The sequence below is a fragment of the Dendropsophus ebraccatus genome, chromosome 1, assembly GCF_027789765.1.
Source record: "Dendropsophus ebraccatus isolate aDenEbr1 chromosome 1, aDenEbr1.pat, whole genome shotgun sequence".
In the NCBI taxonomy this organism is placed as follows: domain Eukaryota; kingdom Metazoa; phylum Chordata; class Amphibia; order Anura; family Hylidae; genus Dendropsophus; species Dendropsophus ebraccatus.
The window spans coordinates 127,171,991-127,198,643 of record NC_091454.1 but is presented as its reverse complement, the minus strand read 5'-3'; the positions used below and the strand labels follow the sequence as shown (position 1 = coordinate 127,198,643).

General features: G+C 40.3%; 1 protein-coding gene across 2 annotated transcripts in view; it reads right to left on the bottom strand.

Moving 5' to 3' along the window:
* Nucleotides 1–2,509: 2,509 nt before the first annotated feature.
* Nucleotides 2,510–26,653, bottom strand: part of CCDC3 (coiled-coil domain containing 3) — an 81,377-nt gene continuing 57,233 nt past the window's right edge. For both annotated transcript variants that reach the window (XM_069956190.1, XM_069956189.1), the window contains exon 3: nucleotides 2,510–4,215. In XM_069956190.1, coding sequence (XP_069812291.1) covers nucleotides 3,940–4,215 — 276 coding nt within the window. In that variant the 3' untranslated portion in view covers nucleotides 2,510–3,939. The remainder of the gene's footprint in view (nucleotides 4,216–26,653) is intronic.

Sequence of the window (26,653 nt, the reverse complement as noted above, 5' to 3'; positions counted from 1 at the left end):
AAGCGCTGTGATTGGGTGAAAAGAGTGCAATAGAAGAATAGAGAGAAGAGGTGATAGGAAAGAAGAAAGCAGAGATCCTACTGGTTCACAGATTCTGGTTCACATAAACACAATAAACCTTTGCGATCCTTCAGCTGTGCAGCTTCCATATATCAATACATAATACAGCGACATCTAGTGGTCAACTTTCAATACTACTTTTACAATAAAAAGACCACAAAAAGTACAGACTGTTGCAAAGGGTGTAAACAATAGTAACACCCCTAGTGGGACACCTCATAGGCAACCTCCTTCAGGTAATACCCTCAGTAGTTAGCCCTCTCAGCAGGTAGTTTCCCCTCTGTAAAATTACAAAAAAAACACCCATAGTCACCTGGCTTCAATTCAGTCCACCAGCAACTCCTCTTCCTCCCCACTGACGTTACTAATGGTGCGTTTACACAGAGAGATTTATCTGAAAGATTTTGGAAGCCAAAGCCAGGAACAGACTATAAACAGGGAGCAGGTCATAAAGGAAAGACTGAGATTTCTCCTCTTTTCAAATCCAGTGCTGGCTTTGGCTTCCAAAATCTGTCAGATAAATCTGTCTGTGTAAATGCACAATAAGGCACTGAGCTGGATAGAAGGAGAGCCGCCTCATGACTACGGGCATAATGCTGCTGGAAGCAACTAGAGTGTTTAGCAGGGCAAGTAGCCAATGGCTCTGTTACCCAGAAAATCTCTGTGACACTACTGCGCTGGCTGTCTGAGGCAGATGACAATGATTCTGACATCCTCACTGGGCCTGTGCCAGCAAACTCATAGCACAGAGCCCCGTGTTTCAATCATAGCTGGATGAGTGGGGAGGGTGAGAATTTCCAGCAGTGAAAGGTGTTGCAGCCATGGCCACTTTACTGCCCCAGAACATCTATTCGACTCTTTATAGGAGGGAATTCACAGTGGCTTTTGCAGGTACTGCTAGTCTATTTGTAATGATTGCTATAAAAGTGCATCAGCAGTTAATAATGTAAGGGAAAAATATCAGTATCGAACATTCTTGCAGGACTGGAAGATCGCACAGTGAAAGCAACATGGGGAGTAAGGGGGGTAAGTATGGCTGGTTTGTTGTTTAATGCATAGCTTAAAGTGTCACTGTCGTTATAACTTTCAAAATCTAAATCAACAGTAGATGTGATATAAAGCAAGTCTGCAATTTACACTTATTATTTATTTTTTAGTTATCATGGAAAACATGGCACTTCCTGTGTATCCCAGGCCATCTGAGCGCTTACAGAGAGAAGGTAGTCATGTGATTGATGGACACATTGAGCTGTGACTTTCGGTACTGGCCGGAATTCCTGTGTTTAGTCTGTTTTTTTTTTTTTTTTCAACCAGTCAGAAAAGTCAGAAAATCTGCCTTCAGAACATTGGACCTGGATTTCTGTTAAGTTCAGTTTTGTTTTACAGCATGATAACAACAAAAAATAATGAATGTAAATTTACAAACTTGCTTTATTTCACATCTATTGTTGATATAGATTTTGAAAGTTATAACAATAGAGACACTTTAATTTTGCAGAAATCAATAGTACAGGCAATTTTAAGAAACTTTGTTATAGGGTTTATTAGCTGAAAAATACATTTTTATCATGAAAAAGCAGTTTGAAGCTCTTGTTCTCTATGGAGAGGGGAGAGATGAGGCACCAAAACAGGACAACAAAGAGTTAATTTACATCACCAGGCTCTCTCCTCTGACATCAGCACTGACCTTTCTGACCTCTGAATAGGGGCTTTCAGCGGCTCCCTGTGGTGTTATCCTTTGTTCTCTGCTCTCTGACTAATCCAGACAGGATCCGACTGATAAAAATAAACGAGATTTCCTGATTCTGAGCAGTGGATGACAGAAAGGAGAGGATAAATGCAGATAATGGCATATTTGCCTAATAAACCCAATTACAAAGTTCCTTAAAATTGCCTGGACTATTGATTTCTGTAAAAAAAACATTAACGACAGTGACTCTTTAAGAATTCTCAGGACAACCTCTTTAAGGTGCACTTTTGTAAAGCTAGTCAAAAGGCATACATTGTGCCTCCCAATGTGTATATGTATAAATACTCATTTAATATGCTTGCATAAAGAAACACTGTGGCTATTTAAAGTGATACTGAAGTCTACGTGTTATCTAATTGTATCTTGTGCTTCAGAAACTAAACTGCACATGATTACAGTTACATAATAACATTACCCCCTATAGGTCCCACTCAGATTTCGGCAAAGAGAATGCTGATGGTCACTGGTAGATGGCTAAGATGTGCAATTTCATATGCTGGAATCTGCTTCAATATAGCATTACAAGCACTACTTTTTGAAAAGAAATAGGGTAATGAAATAGCATCCGTCTTCCAAGTCTTGTATGACTCCATACAGATCCATGAAGCCTTTTTGACAGGTTCATGACACTAACTGTACTTGGGACACAATAGAATTAATGAGCATAATATTTTCTAAAATATTATAGTATTCTTTTATTTTTACAAAATACAGTATACAAATGGCACTGCACTGGATAACTGGGCAATGGGTAAAAAAAAAACAACATATGAAATAGCTGTTTAATATATTGGAGCTGCCCAGCAACTCTCACATAGGACAATGTTAATCATGAAATCAATAGTTTCTCAAGAAGTTATGTCACATTCATATAGGTCAAACTACTGGGTGCATAGAGTAGGTGATGCAAGTCTGCAATCAAGCATGCCCGCTGTCACTCAGTACAACTCAATGAAAAATAGGAAGACAGCCAAGTGCTCCCATATTGCTGTTTCAGTACCTCCCATGGAGTTGTATGAATCAGCAGAGTGCATGCATGAGCAATGCTAAATGCAACTATTCACTACTATGGATGGGTTGATGAGGCAAAAAAGGACTTTCTACCCCACAGTAATGATCACTGGAGCTCCAAACAATGGGGACCACCATGAGCTAACATTTATCAGCCCTCCTGTGAATAGTTCAGAAATATTGTTATCTGTATAACCCCTTCAAGCAGGGCTAGCAACAACACTGGGCTTACCCGGGCAAGTGCCAGGGCCAAGAGAGAGAGGGGCCCGATGCTCTAATGTTCAGCCCGCTCCTTTACTGTAGCAAGCGAGCTGAACATCAGAAGACAGAGAAGGAGCTGGAACTGTCAGCATCCTGCACAGAGAGACTGAGGGTTGAAGGACCTGATCACATGACCCGCAGGTCCTCAACCTGCGGGTCATGTGACCAGCCCAACAGCATGAGGTCCTCATTCTGCGGGTCATGTGACAAGCACAACAGCATGAGGGTTGAAGGACCTGATCACATGACCCGCAGGTCCTTAACCTGCGGGTCATGTGATCAGCCCAACATAGAGGACAAGGTAGAAGACTAAGGCTGGGTTCACACTACGTTTTTTTTTTAGCGTACACAAAAACGTGGTTGACTTTTTTGCAAGAAACACATGAAAAAAAAAACGGATTGCAAAAACGGAGTGTGAACCCAGCCTAAGCTGTAAGTGCCGTTTGTGTCAGTCAGTGAGTAATGTGTGTGTCAGTAATGTCTGTCAGTGTGTGTGTCAGTAAGTGTCTTTGTCAGCATAGTGTGTTGCTGATTGGTACATAGTGGATGAATAAGGGGCCTGTTGAGGCTCTGTCACCTAAGGGCCTGCAAAGACCTGGAGCCAGCCCTGCCTTCAAGCACTGAAACCCCTGATTTGAAATACAGAATCGTGTATAACATAATTCAATACATATCAATAGTCTATCTTATCTGTCATGCAACATGTCAGGTGCAATGTTTTATCATAGTTGTAATCCCTTGGAACACTATTTCTACATGATACTCTGTGTCCAGTAACCAGGGTTTTTGGAATGCAGCCTGGAATATCCATCTAATGGAAATTATGCTAAAAATCTTATGTAGTCTCTATATGTGGTTCATACTTTCAGATACGTTGAATGGGAATTCTTTTGCTTTAATGAATTTACATGTGTATTCTGTCCTGTCATAGAAGACAGTTTTTCATTCAGTTTTCGATTCATCACTTCCATATTCTTGCCATTCTTTTTTGCTTGTCGTAAAGATTTCTTAACTTTTTTCATGCGATCTTTTAACTGTTTGTTGCGAGTCTCAAGTGATGCTACTTTCTGTTGAAGTTTCTTCACCCGGTCCTCTTCTTCAAACAATGCACTTTGAATAGATGAGCACATAAGCTGTGGGCAAAAAAGAAGAACAATTAATATATGACAGGTCAAAACATCTAAGGAATTATGCCACCTCTAAAGTGCCACTATATAGTTTCATTATACAGCAATGCATTACAGAGATGGTCTCTTCTAGAACTAATGTTTCCAGAGGAGAAAATATGATATGGTATATTATGGTATTTCGCTCAAACATAACTTTTCATATGTTTCTGCCCATGGTGAGACAATTCATTCTATACTTGTTATTACCTATTCAGTCTCCTTCCCTAAGTTCTGATCCTGCTGCTTTGTGCTGAAGACAAAGAAATCTGTGTCTGAGCTGTTCCTTCCCCTACCTCTTCTGAGACGGCTCATGTAAATGAGTCCCTTGCAGGCTGTACCTGCAACTTTGTAATGCTGAGAGGGTTAATCCGAGGACAAGTTGCTAATGAACTCAATGTGATTAATCCTCCCGCCATTACAAAGTTGCAGTTAGGGACTTGTTTACATCAGCTGTCAAGGAAAGGAAGGGGAGACAAAGAAATAAGTACACACACAGTTTTTTTGTGTCTTGAGCAGAAATCAGCAGCTCAGAACCAGGGGAAGGAGAGTGAATAGATAATAACAAGTATGGAATGAATGGTCAGTCTCACCATGAGGGTAAATTCTATTCAATTCTATTAGTGCAATGTAATGTAAATCAGAGCTTGTACAGAGTAGTTATAGTCCATGTGATTGAGTCCTAAATCAACACTGAAGCAATAATATACAGCTATTGAGGGAAATGATGCTTTTTATTTAGGGAAAAAATCCTTAGAATTCTCTGCTGTTTATAGTGGCATATTTTTAGCAGCAAAACAACAATAGAAAACTAACATGAACCTAGGAGGTGGGATAATGACTTTAAGATATTATATCCAAGACAGCTCAGCTGGGCGTACATTTCTTACAGAAGACTAAATTAATTCTCTTTTTTTTTAGGGTTCAGTGAACTTTCCATGTAAGGTATGACAGTGACTGAAATGTATCTCTTACCCACTAATTTTTGACCATATATGGGTCTCGGTTCATTCTCTCTGTCAGCATGGACCAGCTGTCACAAGAATTTTTAAAACAATTACAGTAATTGGATGTTTCAGAACACTTTTAGAAAGCATAAAGAACAAAAATATGTTTTAAAAAAAGTAAACCTATAAAAGTTGCCAATAAATATTCTGCTATGAGAGGAATAAAAAGTCACTTACAAATATACGATGAGGGGGTCCTCGTATAACCCTAAGGGTGGACAATCGCCAAAAGGACAAAAAATTTTAATGTTGAAAACCAGGAAAGAAGACCACATTAGGCCTAAAATATAACTTTTAGTCTGCTAAAATCTCTTTAAAATCAACAAAAACACATGTACATACCTTATGTACATACCTTAAAGAAGAATCAGCTTGGCCACCGTTGGAAAGTGGATTAAGGGTAGTGCTTGACCACGGTGGCAGACCCTCCCTAATAATAAGTCCTTGCACCTAGTATTAGGGAGGGACTGCCATTGTGGTTGAGGCCACCCTGTTATGGAGGTGGGTCACCCCAAAAGGTAGGGTCAGACTAACCGCTACATAGAGTAGACAAGCACTACTACCCCCACTTTCCAAAGGTGGCCAAACCGATTTTTCTATAAGCTAGGTACCTTTTTCTATAAGCTATGCGACTATGTGTTTTTATTGATTAAAGGGATATTTTAATTAGCAGAATAAAAGTTATAGTGTATGCCTAGTATGGTCTTCTTTCCTGGTATAAGAGGAATAAGCATACCTATTGAACAGGTTCCTTTTCTTGTTTTAGACCATTACAACGATTAACATTTCAAGGCACAGATTTATCAACATTCTGTTTTACTTTATTTCTGCACAAATAATTTTAGAAGGCTAAAGTAAACCTATTTAAAGGGGTACTCCGCCATTGGGAACTTTTTATATACAGCTGCAACTATATAGTAAATAATTAAGATGCTATTCTTACCTCTCCACATTCAGTTTTTTCACAGCATGTATCTGGCTACTGTTGGGATGTTTTTATCCAATTTTTTTTTTTTTTAATCTTGACTAGGACTGCTGATTGATAAGTGTAATTGGTTGGAATCACGAGGTCTATGGTTGAAATAGGTTGAATTGTACAGAGGAGTGGAATGTATTAAGTTCTTCTGGTCTGCCATACCTGATATTCACTAACAGACTTGGTAAATACAGTATATGGTGACAACAATTTGCCTTCTTTCGTATCTATACGTCTGAGGACTCATATTATAGTACAATGGTGGACATTATCTAACCTTATCCTGGACAGGACAGATAGTTATGGTCTTGTGTAGAGCGAGTCTGGAGACTGTCCATATCATTATTTTCTATACCTATAGTGTGGTGGTCCTCTTTGGGTTATAGGGATTAATAGGAATGGATATATTCCAGAGTCGGAGAGCAACTCCACCTAGGCATAGGGCAATATTCATCCATACCATTGTTAATTTTTTAGGTTTACTCTGCTGCACTTAATGGCTCCCAGTCTTTTTTTTTTTTTTTTTACATATACGTGTTATTTGCATAACATGGCTATGCTTTGGCGTCAAAATGACGGACATCCAAAAAAGCAATTGTAAAACGTCAAGAAAAAAACATTGTGGGAACTGTAATATATTTATTTGTTGCTAAAATATGTTTTACTTATCTTGGCTATTATGGTCACTTTTTATGTCTTTATAGATGTTAAACTGCTGCTGTGACTTTGTAACCTTTACATGTAAAAAAAACTTTTGTTTCAATTCCGATGGTTGCCTCCCTATGGGAGGATCCTTTCAACCTGACAATGGTGTATTTGTTTGTTTGCCACTCTTTGTTACTTGAAGAAGTGGTCATATTGTCCATGAATGTGTTTGTAATTTAATAAACCTTTTATTCCTATACCTTATTGGTTCTCTATTGACTGCGATCTGCACTTTATAACAGCCCATATTTGGATTGAAGTTGCATTTATCCATACCAGGGAGCGAATCCGTAGATCCCTCCCCACTCACATCCTCGGACGAGGACAAATCCAGTGTACAAGGACATAAACCAGGTCCTAGACCACGAGAAATTAGTTTTGTGGCCGAAATGGGCAAATGATGGGCACTCGGGTGTAATTTTAACCTATCTCAACAAAGGTTATATTTTAGTTTGCATTTCTGTGATTTAAATCTGTGATAGCCCTACACTAAGTTTCTACCATAATTATGTCTGCTTAGTGATTCTTTGAGAAAAAATATATTGTAAAAAGCATTCATTTTTTGCACACATTTTTATGTGCACAATGCCATAGCATGATGTGCTAGCTGTAATAGATCCCAAACACGAATAACTTTTGTTTCAGTGCAAGTCAGTGGGAAACTAATTGAAAAGAATAGCATACATTTTAATACATTTTTTATATGTGCTCAGTATTGGTATAAAGAAACGTGTAAGTATGCAGTTGGACTTCATCATACATTGATTTGCCTCACATTAAGGTAAATGATTATCGTGCAGAACAATTGCCAAACAGATCAAGTAAATCCACATGGTAACAATAAGATGAGTTTTTCAGCAGTCAAATCAAAGAAAAACATAAATTTTAAAGGGGTTTTCTGGGTAAATACAAGTAATGGCTCATCCTCAGGAGAGGCCTTCGCTGAGGGGCAGGGTTCCATCCCCCAGAACCTTTGCTATTCATCTGTTCAGCACACCTCCAGTGCTAGAACTATAATGTGAATGGGGCAGGAAGCAGTTGACTCCGTTTTCTACATAGCTCACTGTGTGACATAACATAATGGTACCATCCTGAGGAATGCAAGTAACATGTCAACTTATCGCACAGTAAATGGCATGAAAACGCCGACCTTCAGCTCCCCTTCCCCTAAACACAAACTAGTCTGTACACAAAATACAAAAAGTTGACGTAGTGCTGAGGCTTTGTTCAATATAAATGTTGAATTTTGGGATGCTGCACAAAAGGGAGAAAAAAGTAGCATAATGTAACAGCGACACCTGGCATATCCATATATGCACAAGGGCATACATTCCTGTCTCTGTATAATTGTTTACTATAAATCAAAAGTACTCATGAACACATGCAATTTTGTAATATATCTTATTACTGACATTTCCCCCAACCACCAAGCAGTTAAATTTTTCCTTTAGATGCCTGTAGATTGACTAAATAATCAAGACACTCCCCAACCCCCTCCAAAATTAGAAAACATAACAGAGCAAACTAAATGCTGTGAGATGGGAAAGTAGTAGAAGTTGGAAGACATCTGAGTGGCTCAAAAAGCTGGACCCAGCAATACCAGTACAAAAAAATAAGTGAAAGGCTCTAGAATACCAATTAACCAATTTTCCTAGCTGCACTTTATGATGTTCAGTACATGTACAGTTGCCAATTGGAATGATACCAAATACCTACTAAGAAACAGAACCCCTGTCATTTTGACAGGTGTTCTGCCCCTCTACAATAGGCAGCGATCTGTATAGATGGCTACTTACTGTTGGATCCCCAGTGGTTTAGTGGGGGTGCTGTGTACTCCCAATAACCCCTTCCTCACAGGGCCAGGCACAAATTGCTCATCCCAGGGGATAGGGGACAGTAAGCAATTATCTCTACAGATCGCCACTTTGTGTCTACCACCAAAAAAAGTTAAGTAGCAATGCATCTCACTACTCCAATATGGCAGACTGGTCATGAGGCATACACAGTATGCCTCCTGCTCAGCCTAAGCCGGGCCATGGCTGTATAGCCAGAGGCCTGTGTAGGAGCAGAAGCTTGCTGAGTGGGAAACAGTTCAGAGCAGGGACTCCCAGCATTCAACTAGAATGTGTGACATTAAATAAACTGAAAGTGGGAAAACTGCATTGGTGAATCTTTCCCTCAACTTTCCACAATATTTTATATGGCTAATATTAAAGATGACCAAAGTGGGCTATGAAGCAGAACAATCAGCATGCCCTCTCCGTGGAGGAGGTGGGGGCAGACCAAGGACGGCCTGGAAAACATTGGTACAGCCTTAAAGGGGAACTCCAGGTAGAGGTTAAAAAATGAAACATCTGAAGAAGCATAAAGCATTGATTACCTATGTATTCCATTTTTGAAACTAACAAAAATCCATTTGTTTTGGGGGTTTTTGTTCTGTTTTGTGTTTCTGCACTTCCTGTTTTATCAGTTGTACACAGTACTACAGGTTTCCGAATGCAATGCTTTCCCTCAGCTGTTCCTCACAGTCCTTCACCCTGCCTATTCCCCGCCCAAAGCTGTTGCAGAACATCTAGGCTGTGTTCACGCATTGCAGGTTCATTGTGTTACTGAATTATTTGCAGTAATTTATGATTTCATTGTGGTCCAAAACACACAGCACACAGTTACTACCTGTTACACAACGCAGCACACTGTACTTTCTACCTGTAACACCACACAGCACACTGTATTCTCTACCCGTAACACCACACAGCACACTGTATTCTCTACCTGTAACACCACACAGCACACAGTTACTACCTGTAACACCACGCAGTACACTGTACTCTCTACCTGTAACACCACACAGCACACTGTATTCTCTACCTGTAACACCACACTGTATTCTCTATCTGTAATACCACGCAGCACACTGTATTCTCTACCTGTAACACCACACAGCACACTGTATTCTCTACTTGTAACACCACACAGCACACTGTATTTTCTACCTGTAACACCACACAGCACCCTGTATTCTCTACTTGTAACACCACACAGCACGCTGTAATCTCTACCTGTAACACCACATAGAACCCTGTATTCTCTACCTGTAACACCACACAGCACTGTATTCTCTGCCTGTAACACCACACAGCACACTGTATTCTCTATCTGTAACACCACATAGCACGCTGTATTCTCTACCTGTAATACCACACAGCACGCTGTATTCTCTACCAGTAACACCACACAGCACACTGTATTCTCTACCTGTAACACCACACAGCACACTGTATTCTCTACCTGTAACACCACACAGCACGCTGTATTCTCTACCTGCAATACCACACAGCATGCTGTATTCTCTACCTGTAACACCACAAAGCACGCTGTATTCTCTACCTGTAACACAGCACAGCATAGTGTGTTCTCTACCTGTAACACCACACAGCACACTGTATTCTCTACCTGTAACACCACACAGCCAGCTGTATTCTCTACCTGTAACACCACACAGCACCCTGTATTCTCTACCTGTAATACCACACAGCATGCTGTATTCTCTACCTGTAACACCACACAGTACACTGTATTCTCTACCTGTAACACCACACAGTACACTGTATTCTCTACCTGTAACACCACACAGCACACTGTATTCTCTACCTGTAACACCACACAGCACACTGTATTCTCTACCTGTAACACCACACAGCACGCTGTATTCCCTACCTGTAACACCACAAAGCATGCTGTATTCTCTACTCGTAACACCACACAGCACGCTGTATTCTTTACCTGTAACACCACACAGCAGGCGGTATTCTCTACCTGTAACACCACACAGCGTGCTGTATTCTCTACCTGTAACGCTGATACTGGAATAAAGTAAAGAACGTTTTCAATTTTTTTTCTTCTCATTTCCACACACATATTATGATCAAGCATCTGTTATCTTAAAAGTTGAGCCCCACAATAAGGCTCTGATTCTCTCTGCCGTTTAGCATCATTTACTTGTGTTACTGCATTAATTTTGTGAATACGCTGCAGTACTGCAATGACACTCCAACATGTGTGAACACAGCCATAATTTCACTGCACACTTCTGCACAATCAGTAAAATTAGTGCAGCAGCTGCTTCTGACCGGACAGAGATAGTGAATCACTCAGGGGATTGGGGGATCCAGCCAAGCCTCCTGGGAGATCACACTCTGCCCCCTGTCTGCATCATCAGCCTGATCTCAGCAAACACACACAATGTGAGACAGAGGCATGGAAGATTTGTCTCCTAAGGGGGGAGAGCAGAAGGAGCAGGAGACAATGTGGATTTGCACAGGGGCCTTTTTTTTTAACTTCCTGGATTTCTATCAGCTACCAGTGTGGCAGAACCATACACATACGGTAATACATTGTATAAACACATATATTTAATTAGATATGTACTTTTAATAGAAAACAAGTTTTTCTTATTCGGAGTTCCCCTTTAAGCTGTCTCCACCTTCTTCATGGAGTGGGCAGACAGTGGGATACAAAAGCCTCTGCCAATGTCTGGTCACTAAGGCATTTAGACTGCAATTCAAACACTGGGGAAACCATGCCCTCTGTTCAGCCCCTATAGCTGGGCAATGTTGCAGGGATTATGGGCAACATCATGGGAGGAGAACTGTGTGTGTCTATGTGTGTGTGTGTGGGGGGGGGGCACTGTGTTTGGATTTCATTCCAAATACATATTTGGAAGCCCAGCCTTACGTGTCTTTTTTTTAGCTTGAAAAATAGATTGATTCCAGCTGTGGTTGGCTGCTGAATGTTCGAATGGATTGGTGGCTGTTGCCAGAAGATACATGCAGTGAAAGTTCAAGAAGACGCTTTTGGTGAGGCTATTATAAGTTTTTATCAAGGGTTAGGTATAGCTTTGTCTAGATGTCATGTGCTAAGAGATTCCCATGTTCACTGTTCCAAAAACAAAAAAAAAGAGTAATTTAAGAGTAATTTAAGCATATTAAAGCTCCCAGTGAATAACTGACTTACAAACATTGTACAGTCTAGTCTGTATTTTTACAATATAATCCTTCATATTTCTAAAGCAAACATGTAACTAAACTAAGTTCTTCAGACAAGTTAAAAAGAATAGAATATACTGACTGTGAAACTATGCAGTTTATTGAAGTTCAATTATACTATAGTATTGCATAGTGAGCATGTTCCCATAGAGCATGGGGCACTGAGGAAGAAGGTAGTTTTCTTACCATCAGCGCTTTTTTGTGTAACCCTTAGTTTTATTGATATGCTAATTAGGCAGTTGGGTGCACTAGGGGTGAGACTACAGCCCTCAGTGCACCAATTCAGCCTGCCCCTCTTTTAGAATATTAAGGCATCGCTTTGCAGAGACATCTCTCTATCTACTTATCACTGCAGAGTTCCAAATGTATATTCATTTGGATCCGTGCACCAAGAAGTATAACCTTTAGCGCACCAAACCACCTTACTAAAATAGTAATAGAATATAGGATGCACAAACCAGTGCTGAGGATGAAGGTAAGAAAACTACCTTCTTTTCAATGTCTTGTGTTCTATGGCAAGGTAACACCAGGTTAGAGTCTTCTAAACTGCTGTTAGTGTCCTTTCAAATATACAAAGAAAAGTGAGGTACTGAGATGGTAGCGTCATAGTCTAAAAGTGTGTTAGCCATGTGTATTTATTATAAGCAATACAGATTTTGTTATTTATTGCTGCCAGTACCAAGCTGTAGAGATTTAATTCACTTAAGAAAAATGACAAGAAGGAAAGTTATAGTGCACTGTAGGAATTACCTAACTTCCTGTGTTAGTCAGAAAAGTGGACCATTGGCACTTGGTTATTTTTAATATAATTCTATGTTTTGGCACTGTTTTTTTTCCACTTTCCTGGGTGTGGTTTGGTTTACTGTCTGGATACCCAATGTGAATGGAAAAAAATTATACCTTTTATGTCCTATGTATGAAGAAAAGAAAACAACAGAATGTTTCTTATCAAATTGTTTCCCCTTCTCTACTTAGATAAGTTTATTAATTAATTTTATAAATGTATTTTTATATTGTTAACTATGGTGTATACACCTACAGAAGCTCAATACCTCTCAATAATGACTTCAGCATCTCAGCAGTTAGTTTCTATGTGCTGGTTCCTTTCCAGCACCGTTCAACTCCCCACCTTACCCCCAGGGGCCTTATATAGGTCTCCCAGACAGCTATGATTGTACCTATACTATACCCTGCCAAAAGTGATCTGCTAAACATCACACACTGGAAGACATTAGCACTAGAAATGAGCGAACTTACAGTGCTAGCGAAGTGCTTTGCCACACTTGGCCGTTGGCTTGTCAGCCAGCTGCCTTTAATCTCTTCTCCTCTATGGGTGCCTGGAGGCACTCAGAGTGGAGCGGATATCAAAGGCAGCTGGCTGACAAGCCAACGGCCAAGTGTAGCGAAGCCGTTCACTAACACTGTAAGTTCGCTCATCTCTAAATAGCACTAATGTCTACTGTACAAGGGATCAACAATATTCAATTCCCTTAGGAGGACTAAAAATTAAGTAAAAAAATAACAATATACAGACATTATCTGCGCAGACGTAAAAAAAAATCATCATGTCAATTAATTTCAGACATCTATGCAAAGAGCCGACATTGTTTTTTACTTGTTCACAAACAGTTTTTCTTTAGTCACTGTCCTTTCACCGTTTTTACCATTAAATTCAATGGCTTTACAATTAAAGACACACTCCAAGGCCAATTAGTCCACCTAAACTAGAATAATGTAACAACATCCTTCATTTTATCATACCTTTATAGTAGTATTAGAAGTATTGCGTAGTAAATAAAATTGTTTAATAAAAATGTAATTCTTTAAATATTACGTTTAATTTTTTTTCATTGTTTACTATGCGGTAATACTGACAAGTTCAATTTGTTGTGGTGGGTCAGTATAATTACAAAAATACCTAATTTATATAGTTATTGTTATGTTTACTGGTTAAAAAATAAATATATATGTGTGTGTGTATATATATATATATATATATATATATATATATATATATATATATTTGCTGAAATTTAGGATAGCTAACTGTAAAATATATCTTTATTTATCTCTTATATTTAAAAACCAATTACATTTATAGCTTCACAACCATCACCTTTGCATGATACTATTGTGTCACTGGCACTTAGATTTGAACCCAAAAAGTCTCCAAAATCCAGTTCATACATAGCGTTTTATCACCGTTTCAACTTAATTGTATTGTAATTGTACGTGCCTCTGTTTAGGACTCGTTTGTCCTATTGCACATGTCACAATTCGGATCTCAGTCATACCACATATTCATAAATCACATGCGTTTTTTGCATATTTTTCAGGGAGAGGTATCTCAGTTACACTTTTTCACTTATGTTTACATTATATTGCACAATCCTTGTCCCAAGTATTTTTTCACATACATTTTTTTTTTTCACTAAAGACACTTTGTACTTCCCCTTGTTGCACTTTGTTTCCCTTTGGTGCTCTTCAGACCTCATGTGGCTGGAGTGTGTCAGCAGTTCCTGCAAGATGAAGGCATTGAAGCTATGGACTGGCCTGTTCCCCAGACCTGAATCTGATTGAGCACATCTGGGACATCATGTCTCGCTCAATCCACCATCACGAAGCACTACAGACTGTCCAGAAGGTGGCCCAGACATTGTAGGGAGGTCATACAGGCTTGTGGAGGCCACAGACACTACTGAGCTTCATTTTGACTTGTTTAAAGCACATTACACCAAAGTTGGATCAGCCTGGAGTGTGTTTATCAGCTTTAATTTTGTGTGTGAGAGCAGGGTGTGCTGAGGCAGTGCAGGGAGGGAGCAGACAATGTCACAGACACACCTCTGTGACGCTGTCAGCTCAGAATAAAGATGCTTATTACCGATGATGCCAGATCACAGAGAATTGCCAAAAGTATGTATGCATATCTGTGCTGTCAGTTACCTTTTAATCTCTCTCCACTACCCCCATATCCCCTCTTATGACAATTTGCCTTCTTCCAAACTTTATTCTTAGAATTACTGGGCAAGCAGAATCCTTCTACCCGTAGGATATAGCAGCTATTGGTGACATTGCTGTCCCCCATTAATGACACTACTAATAAATACTCAAACATGGCTAAGTGGGAATGATATCTGAGTAGAAAGCCTTTATTACCTCTATAGCAACTAATATAAAGCTCCTTTTCTGCTGGTATCATACCTCTGAGACCTTACATAAGTTATTCTCCCAAGTCAGTCTAAGGTGCTAGAGGTGTTGTAATAAGGGGGACTCTCTGCAACACATCTTCTGAGATTGTTCTGTCCTTTGCGCTCACTGGAAGAGTTCATCATTTCATTGGAGATGTCCTTGGCTGTCTTTTGCTACAGCTATATCTTTTCTTTATAGCAAAAGCCAAAAAAGAGAGCAGTAGGTTTCACTCACCATCACAAAACTTCTTTATTGTGGAGTCTGGATGTGGCCAGATGAAGCTGGAATTGTCCGTGAAACGGCTGTAGCCAACGTTCCTGCCGCTACTTCCCTTTCCTCCTTCCCTGCCTCGATGTGATGTCTTACTAATGTACTGAAGATTCAACAATAAAGAACAAGTTTTGGGATGGTGAGTGCAACCTATTGCTCTCTTTTCTGGCTTGTGCTATATGAACTGTGAATTTCTGCTCCTGAATCAGCACCACTGGGTGTTATTAGCTGTGCATAAGGTCTGTTACCAGACACTGGCATCTCACACTGTATGTTCCACCTCCGTTACATTAACACTGTACAAAAAATAAATGGATTAATTACTGGACTCACTAGGGATAGTGCCAACACCTTGTCCACTGTGGCTTATACCCTTTCTTTATGCTTGTATGAATTTGATTATAGGATACGCGATTAATACCATATCCTTTTTGTTTTCCAGTTGTATTTGTAAACCTGTCGGAAAAACTTTCAACAATTTTGAGAAATAAACAAATGGCACAAAAGAAAATAAAGCTGCGTGTCAAGACAAAATGCTTTGGAATATATAAGGTTAGGAGGGGGAAAAAAAAGAGAGCAAAAAAGTTGACATCACTGCAGTGGGAATGACTTTAAGAAGCTATTACAGAAGAGGTAGAGCCCATAACTCTCCTGGTTACACACGATATTCTGGTTGAATTTACACTCTAGTCTACAGAAGCCTAAGGAGAGAATTAGGTTTTTTGATTATTCTGGAACATAATCTAATCACCTACATGTAAGCATCAGTCTATCATCATATCTTATCTTAAAGTTTATGCAAAGATTAAAATAGCACAAACTTCATGTGCTGAAATTCAAATCCAGATTCCAAATCCCACTGCCTGTCTGTCTTAGCTACTTTAATGTTTACGAGAATTCATTGAATGTCTGTAGCCTCCTGTCATCTCACAGTGTCTGGGGGATTAAGACATGTAGCATTTCTCAAAGTATTCAGTGCAGATTTTCTGAAACACTGTACAGGCAGACGGACCAATAGGATCTCATAGGAATGTGTGTTATAGCTGTCCCCACATTCCTGTCTGCCCACAGACTGCCACTGTAATGACCTCTGACCCTAAGATAGGCTGCTATAGTCAAAAGACACCTATGGGATTAGGGTGCAGTTACACAAATGGAAAAACACAGATTTACCTGAATAAATAATTGTAACCAGTCACTATTACATAGAAGACTAAATATTTATTGGAAGATCTAAATAATGCTAAAGCATTACCTGCTGGTTGCTGGTCTCTAAACACTAACCTGAACCCAATGCTTTGCTTTTTTCCTGTACCATTTTGTCACTTCCAAAGACTGTATGCTGCACTCTACTACAGGTAAATGTGATATGTCTTATACAGATATTGCTGTATAAATGAGAGTATTTATGGTTAAATAACTGTTCTGGCTCAAAACCAAGAAAGTATCAGTGTCCAGCAGCATCCTGGACAATGAAGTATGCAGACAGACAGCTGAGACGATTGTGCCTCATTGACAAGCAGGCATTTTTACAGCCCAGCTGCATGTCTCTTCTGGCCTGGCTGCTCATTGCTGTCATACATCTCTCAATTTTACCGAGACTGTTCAAATACAAAAAGAAATACAAAGTTTGCCTGAAGATAGCTAGAGTAACCAGAAACTGAAATGCAGTGTATACTTTGTCTTTACATCTAAAAGGACCCTCAAGCCAGGTTTCATCCTAAAACGCATCTATTTTTTAAATACATTAAAAGGTTTGTGTTTTTTTTTTGTTTCTTACAGCTAACATTTCTGCAGGAATGAAGTATTGCAGTATACAACAGAACTTTCCCCATTTCTAAAATATAGAGAATTAGAGGATAAGTCTGTCCCATCTACAGAAATAAATCACAATGTTCTTTGGCCGCCCACAGAGCAGAAATGACACAGTTTTGTGTGACTGTTTTTATCCTTATATATCTGTCCACAATTCTCCTCCAGAGTCAGTTTTCACCAACTCCCTATTCGCCCTGTCCTTGCTGATATACCATTGTAGTTTATCATCTGATGAGTGTAGACAATGCTATGCAGTCTTACCCATTATACTGTATTTACTGAGTTACTGCATTTTCCCATATACTCTGTTAACATGTGTGTTTTTTGTCCAGGCCTTTTATCAGGCAAAAGGAATGTTCTTAGGAACACTTATTCCCAATAATCAGCCAGCGAAAGAGCCAATGCTGCCGGAAACAGGAAGAAAGTAAAGTAAGCACCAGTTCTGAGGCAAGGTCAGTGGTGAATGGCCAGTTGAGGTGATGTCAACAGTAAAGTTATGTGTAAGATACTGTTATCCTTTTTTCCTGCCAAGAGTGATGCCTCTCAAATGATTTTCCTCTTCTATCCCAGATATTTCAGAAAATCATCAACTACTGGAAAAAAAACTGTTGGGAATTGATCACAATAAACAGATAGACTTAAAGTAACACTGTCACCCCCTTTTTGCATTATGACTTCTCTACATAGGTGTGAAGAGTAAATTCTGCAGTTTTCATTCCTTATTTTATATCATACTTCATGGTGCTTGTTCCAGTAAAAAGTGATCTTTTATCATCTGCGGATTGTGCTACTTGGACGGGGCTTCACGGTCGCAGCACCACTTAGCCCCGCCCACATCACCACCACAGGCCCGCCCCATGACATCGGAGTATAGGCCACGCCCTCTCAACAACCATTGGAACAGGCCAGCCCAAAGGTCTAGGCCCCAGCCCCTCTGCATAATATTAAGTACAGTTGCAAGAGATCCCTACCTGCAACTAAAAGTTTAAAATAAGGACTTATATGCTGGGGCACTGTGTCTTACATTTCTTTTGTCTGTTACATGTGTTTGTCTATATATGTACTTCCAAAATTGTAAAGTGCTGCAGAACGTGTTGGTGCAATATAAATAAAATTATTTTGTTTATACATATATTCTAACTGTAAGGCCACACAATGTATTTTTTTTTATTAAACACTGGCAGTTGTTGTAAGTTCGCAACAGCGGCCGATCGCATTAACCCCTATGGAATCCCAGCCGTAGTGTATACACACTGTATATACAGCGGCCGGGATTCCATACCTATTTTGTGTGGCTGCTATTGAGTGAACAGCGGCCGCACAAAATAGACTGTGCACACAATGTAAAGTGTGGCTCCCAGCCGCACTTTACATTGTCTGTAAAGGCTAATTGGAGTACAGGCACACCCAAATGTGCTCGCATTCCACTTAAGTTGAAGTGCTGGGCACCCGATTGGGTGAACATCTCAGACAGCGGCCGTTCTGTGACACGGCCGTGTCATAGGACGGCCGCTGTTTTGCCATGTGTAAACATGGCCTTAACATGTTAAACATAAAAAATAAAATAAAATACAGTAAATATATATAAACAAATCTTTTAAACTATGGAATGAAGATAAAAAAATATTAAAGTTATAAGGTTGTTATTAAGGTTGCAAGCTACAGGACACTCATGATTCTTAAGAGACATACCCCAGAGCAAATATGAAAGGAAATAACTGTCTGCACTAACTACTATATTGGCAGGTAGAAACATGAGCCACAGTTCAAAAGGAATGATACAATTTAACACCTTCAAATATTTTAAAGGATATTTTACGAACATGTGTATTCAATAAACAATGTACACTACAACTTTATTTTTATGGATGAAACACTAGTTTAGATTTCTATGAATGGAATTACAAAGGATTACAGGAATGTTGCGTGCACGATTAGATGATAACCTATCCTATTGATTTCATGATTGACTGCTTTAATTTTCAGAAACATTTTTTTACCAATTACCAATGATATTTTTTGTTTCAGGAAATTTTATGGTCCAGAGCCTCAAGTATTCTAATCCTGTTAAAAAAAAATAATTTTTTCGGGATGGAAAAACAAGATGATATGACTTGTTTGGTAAGTTGATACCTATATATTGTTTTACCATATATGTAAAAAAAATGTATAATGTCTTACTTTATTCTTTAGTCACTAAAATGAGATCTCAGAAAAAGGGGCCCCTCAAAGAGACAGGGGTGAGTGACAGCTTTAAAAGTAAATGTAAAAATGCCACTCTGGTATATGTTTAGGCTATGTTCACACTGCGTATGAATCCGTCCGTAGTGCGAACAGCGAATATACGCACATAGTTTTGAGGTTGATGCGTTCGCTTGAAAGTATACGATATACGCCCGCACAGTGCACACTACGTATGAGCTTACGGCCGGATCGTATACGGCGCCGTGAAAAATGAACAAGACCATTGTTTGAGGACGGAAATGTTGAAACTCACGGCCGTGGATTTCCATGCGGTCCCGTACGAAGTATTTATTTCAGCCAAATTGAACTTGATTTTTCGATCCAAAAGGTTCTGTGTGGTTTACAGGGCTGGGCGAAGATTTCCAAGTAAATGACCTGTTTCAGATCGCTTCGAAACAAGCTAGGGAAGCATAACTGTACTACGGGCGTATGTTCGCGGTGCGTACGCATCCGGCGCCATGTCGATTTTTCACACGCCTGTAGTTTCAGCCGCACATGTGCGGCGGCGTAAGAACTGCGGATGGAATCGTACGCAGTGTTAACATAGCCTTAAAATGAATTTCCCTCCCACCCTCCCTTGAATACAATTTATTTAATTTTGTACAGCTGACTGCTTTAATGATATATCTTATGATACCTTATCGATAAGAGGAAGACCTTCTGTAAGTTTTTTGAGATAATGAAAAATATTTTAACCCTATGCACAGAGATTTCTTAATGGCCAACTTAGGGCCTATATATTCAAAAGGTTCATATTTTTTGTGAGGCTATTGTATGTTCCCACACTTATATTTCTTTCCAGCAATTTTTTGCTTTTGGTCTTTTTTTTTTTTTTTTTAAAGTCCCTCAATATTGGCTTAACCCCTTAAAGGACAACTCCGGCGGGCCCCCCCCCCCAAAAAAAAAAAACACAGACACCATACTCACCATCCCTCCGGTGACGATCGCCACTCCATTCGCCCGCCGTCCGCCTCACCGTCACCTGCGTCCGCCGTCCAGCGATGTCTCTTGCTTCCGGGTCCATGAGAGAGAAAAGGCTGCCAGTGCGCTTGCGCACCGGCAGCTTTTTCATTGGCTGGAGCGCATCACATGGCTTCCAGCAAGCTCAGCCAATCAGGGCTGAGCAAGCTGGAAGCCATGTGATGCGCTCCAGCCAATGAAAAGGCTGCTGGTGCGCATGTGCACCAGCAGCCTTTTCTCTCCCATTCACTCTCCCAGCCTTTTCTCTCCCATTCACTCACTTGTTTTGATTTCGGGGAGTTTTGCATTTACGCCGTCCGTCCTATGGTAAAACTGACTTGTTATGCATGTTCCTCAAGTCGTTACGATTACTATGATATATAACATGTATAACTTATATTGTATCGGATGGCCTGTAAAAAATTCAAACCATTGTTAACAAATATACGTTCCTTAAAATCGCTCCATTCCCAGGCTTATAGCGCTGTTATCCTTTGGTCTATGGGGCTGTGTGAGGTGTCAGTTTTTGCGCCATGATGTGTTCTTTCTATCGGTACCTTGATTGCGCATATACGACTTTTTGATCGTTTTTTATTACATTTTTTCTGGATTTGATGCGACCAAAAATGCGCAATTTTGCACTTTGGAATTTTTTTGCGCTGACGCCGTTTACCGTGCGAGATCAGGAATGTGATTAATTAATAGTTCGGGCGATTACGCACGCGGCGATACTAAATATGTTTATTTATTTATTTATATTTATAAAATGGGAAAAGGGGGGTGATTTGGACTTTTATTAGGGGAGGGGATTTTTTATTAATAAAAACACTTTTTTACTTTTTTTTTTACTGTAACTAGAAGCCCCCCTGGGGGACTTGTATATAGACAGCACTGATCTCTCATAGAGATCAATGCTGTGTATATACACAGCAAAGATCGATTAGATCGGTCATAGATTACTATGGCCTGCTGCAGGCCATAGCAATCTATTGCCGAGCCGGGATCAGCGTCATTCCGACGCTGAGGCCCGGCACGGGCAGAAGAACGGATCTCCCCCCCACGATCGCATCGCGGGGGGGAGATCCGTCCCACTAGACACCAGGGACGTGAGGTAATTAGCCGGCGCGGGCTAATAGAGACACTGCCCGGCTGCACGTGTCAGCCGGGATCAGCGCCGTTCAGAGCGGGGTCCCGGCGGGACCCCGCTCTGAACACCCCGAGCGGCACCATGACGTATCAGATACGTCATGGGTCGCTAAGGGGTTAAGGAGCCGGCCATTGTAATTTTTTGCATTTTCGGTTTTACCTCCTTGTGATTAAAAGGCCATAGCACTTGCAATTTTTCTCCTAGAAACCCACATGAGCCCTTATTTTTTGCATCACTAATTGTACTTTGCAATGACAGGCTGAATTTTTTCATAAAGTACACTGCAAAACCAAAAAAAAAATAAATGTGTGGTGAAATTGAAAAAAAAAAACCACCGCATTTTGTTTATTTGGGGTATATTTGTTTTTACGCTGTTCGCCCTGGGGTAAAACTGACTTGTTATATTTGTCCGTCAAGTTGTTACGATTACAACGATATGTAACATGTATAACTTTTATTGTATCTGATGGCCTGTAAAAAATTCCAACCATTGTTAACAAATATATGTTCCTTAAAATCGCTCCATTCCCAGGCTTATAGCGCTTTTATCCTTTGGTCTATGGGGCTGTGTCAGGTGTAATTTTTTGCGCCATGATCTGTACTTTCTGTTGGTACCTTAATTGCGCATATGTGACTTTTTGATCGCTTTTTATTACAATATTTCTGGATTTCATGCGACCAAAAATGCGCAATTTTGCACTTTGGGATTTTTTGGCGCTTACGCCATTTACCGTGCGAGATCAGGAATGTGATTAATTAAAATTTTGGGCGATTACGCACACGGCGATAACAAACATGTTTTTTTATTTATTAATTTATATAACATGGGAAAAGGGGGGTGATTCACACTTTTATTAGGGGAGGGGGCTTTTTATTAATAACAACACATTTTTTTTTTTTTACACTTATACTAGAAGCCCCCTTGGGGGACTTCTAGTATAAGCACACTGATATCTTTCATTGAGATCTATGCTGCATAGATATACAGCATAGATTAATAAGATAGGCACTCGATTGCTTCCGGCTGCTGGAGCCAAAAGCAACCAAATGCCAAGCCAGGATCAGCGCCATTACGGCGCAGACCCTGACTGGGTGAGGATGTGTGGATCGCTCCTCCAGGACAACATCCCGGAGAAGCGATCCACCCCACTAGACACCAGGGATCGGCTCCGGAAAGTAATCGGATGCAGCTGTCAACTTTGACAGCTGCATCTGATTACCTGATTAGCGGGCTACATGCTGCACCCGGGACTGCGGCGGTTCAGAGCGGGGTTTCCGCGCGGCTCCGCTCTGAACTTCCTTACCGACCGCAGGGCATAAATATACGCCCGCGGTCCTTAAGGGGTTAAAGTGACTCTGTACCCACAATCTGCCTGACGTTAAGTGACTCTGTACCCACAATCTGCCCCCACAAACCACTTGTACAGTCGGATAGCCAATTTGACACAGGGCTGCAAGTTTGAAAGTTGTTTTTTAGGGCAATAACTGCATCACCTGCTGAACGGACCCCAGGACAGATCTTGGATTAAAAGCAGCAATGCAACGTTACAAGCGGCTTGAGGGGGCAGATTGTGGGTAAAGGGTTGCTACAAATATAGACAGAATTCTTAGTCCCCATAGCAAAATGAAAATGAGTCACCACCACCTTAAGGCTGCATACTAAAACAGCAATAGGAAGAAATAATAGTGCCATATATCTCAGAACTTGTAATGCTAGATATCAACCACCCTGTAATTTACTACAAAAATGTACTAAGTGCTTGCACCTGAGTGGACCCCTCAATTTTGTGCCCCATGGCAGCTTCTGTGACTGCCATAGATAGTTACACCCATGACTAATGCTGCGTTTACACGGAGCGATAATTCAACGATTTTGAAGTAACAATTTTTTTATAACGATCAGCATTTAGACGGAACGATATATCGTACGGAAAAATCTTTTGCGATCGTTTTGCAATCGCTTAAGCCTATCTTACCTATCACATAGGTTAAATCGGTGAACTACAGTGTTTACACGAAATGATCTGCAAATTTTTTGCGACCGACCAATGATGATTTGAGAACATGTTCAAAGATCAAAATGAACAATTTCTCGCTCGTCGCTTGATCGTTCGCTGCATTTACATGTACGATTATCGTTATCGTGCAAATTCGCATGATAATCGTTCCGTGTAAACGTAGCATAAGGATCGATGCTGAGCCAGTAATTCCTGATTGTGAGGATCTCGGATGCATCAGATTGATGTAATTATTTAAACATTCTAGATAAGAACACTTGGCATCTGCAGAGCGTCTTTTTTTAGCCATTCTTTCTAAATCTCTTGGGAAACATTCCAGCGTGTGACAGAACACTACAGACATTAAAGCGTTAGGAAAACTGTGCTGTCAGCAATCCATTTCCTCCTATACACTTTCAAAGCAGAAGGCAGATGCTTCTAATCAACACAATTAATGAGCAATGCATATTCTGTAGTTATAATGCCATAAATCTGCTTTAATGGCATGGTCCATATTATGTTCATGTGAAACCAGCCCTAAACAGCTCAGCCATAAGTGTGGCATGCTCACTTAATTACTGAAATTTTCCCAAAATAATGTCTTATGGCATGTCAGTAAGAGACATCACAAACCACTGAATTGTCGCAGTCCAACCTCTTGATTACCAGGGTTTCTAAGTTTGGTCTCAGCCTCATATAGACAGCAGGTCAAGCAATTGCTGTTTATGGGGCATTCACACTTTCCGCACTTACGGTTCTTGCTAAAGGTGTGTTTACACGTAACGATTATCGTACGACCGGGCCAATTATCGTTTCGTGTAAACGCAGCATAAGACGATGTGCTACAGAACGGAATTTGAAGCTCTCAGCATCATCATTAAAGGGGTATTCCACTCAACCATAACTTTTGATATTCGCAATATGGGGTGGCGATCGGGGCGGCGGCGGCGATCGGGGCGGTGGGGGTGGCGATGAGAGCAGCGGCAGCGTGGCGATCGGGGCGGCGGGGGTGGCGATCGGGGCGGCACAGGGGGTTGCGGTTGACTGTGTTGTCTTGGGGCGCGCGATCGCAAAACGTTTTCAAAAAAATTTTTCGTACGATATATCGTACCGTCTAAACGCTGATCGTTATGAAAAAAAAAAGCCAGGAACAGACTATTAACAGAGAACATGTCATAAAGGAAAGACTGAGATTTCTTTTCATTTCAAACCCTGGCTTTGACTTCAAAAATCTGTCAGATAAATCTTTGCGCAAACCCACCATAGGATCCCCACTGATCTCCAAATCGGCAGTGCACTTGACTCCTATGGTAGGTGGTAAGACTCGGTAGACTCAGAATAGAGTAGAGTCAGAATAAATGCCAAGCTGGGAAGGGAAGCATGTTTCTCCCGACTATATCTCAAGATCAATGCGGTCTCAACACTGAGATCCTGACTGATCAAAACTTGTGACATGTCTGTTTTTTTTATAAGGCTAGGTTCACACTACGTATATTTCAGTCAGTATTGTGGTCCTCATATTGCAACCAAAACCAGGAGTGGATTGAAAACACAGAAAGGATCTGTTCACACAATGTTGAAATTGAGTGGATGGCCGCCATTTAATGGCAAATATTTGCTGTTATTTTAAAACAACGGCTGTTATATTGAAATAATGGCCGTTATTTACTGTTATATGGCGGCCATCCACTCAATTTTACCATTGTGTGAACAGATCCTTTCTGTGTTTTTAATCCACTCCTGGTTTTGGTTGCAATATGAAGACCACAATACTGACTGAAATATACGTAGTGTGAACCCAGCCTTAAAATGCATGTGTTCTGCATTCTTTGAGTAATTGTCATTAAACAAAATATTACTTGAAAATTAGTCAATGAGTAGTTTAGATGCATTTTTATGCATTTTTTTTAACGTTCTTTACAAAAACACTACATGTAATAGCACCATAATGAAGGTTGTATGCAATTGTTTCCCCGCAAATCACAAGACACTTGAAGTTGTTGTGAAGACCAAGCCTTATTCTAGTATACCCTGGATAAGAAATTGTTTCTTCTATGATATGCAAATATATGTATGTAAATGCTTTTAGAGGTGAACAGTGGAGACAGCTGTAATAAATCAGTTGTGATGGAAAGGAGGGTATTCTAGAATTTTTATCAGTAATACAACTGAAAAATGTTACTTTCACTATTTGAAGTTGATAAATGAAAGGTCACATATACATCAAATAACTGTAAGATAATCTTAAAGGGATTCTGTCACCCCCGACAGAACTGTTGTGTAGGCCTTACTAAATGCCAATATAACTCTATACATCTAGTCTCTGTCTTTATTTTTTGTAAAACGTTACTTTTATTGCTGCACTAACAGTGTCAGAAGAGGCGGGTCCGATGGCCCCAGGCCTGCTACACCCCACTGCTCTTCTCGCCTGCCCTTCTTCATCTTAGGGATATTCCTGGCATGGGTTTGATTATGTCCTCCCACGCCAGCACTGTGGTCAAAGCAGCACAGCACACTAATGCATCGTATATTGTTCATTGCTGCGGCACATGCATGGTGAGAAATACAGGGCCATTCTCATTGTGCATTTGCACAGCCCCAAACTCTAGTTTGACAGCCCCAAACTCTAGTAAAAAGTGCATACTCGTTTTGGGGGTAGGTGTAGCTGCTGGCAGCTATTGGCAAACCTCAGGAAAGATTTTCTGACTTTTGCTGTGCCCTTCTGAAAGGAGTTAAAATGAAAAGAGAACATGAGAACAAATCCCCACCCCCATCACACACACACACATACTGTATATGAGGTCCCATATGCTGAGCTTCAAGGGTATCACAAAGTTCCTTATGTGTCTTTCTTGGACATTTTAATCCTATATTCCATCCCTCACCCTTAGCAATGTGAATGCAATGGTAAGCCACCTGAGATGCCGCTAATTGAAAGTCATTTTCACCCTATATTGAAAAACAAAAAGATTTGCAAATCAATGGCAAAGGATATTTATCTTATGTCATTAGTCCATAGTGATCCATACAGGGGTGCAAAATTCCAACGT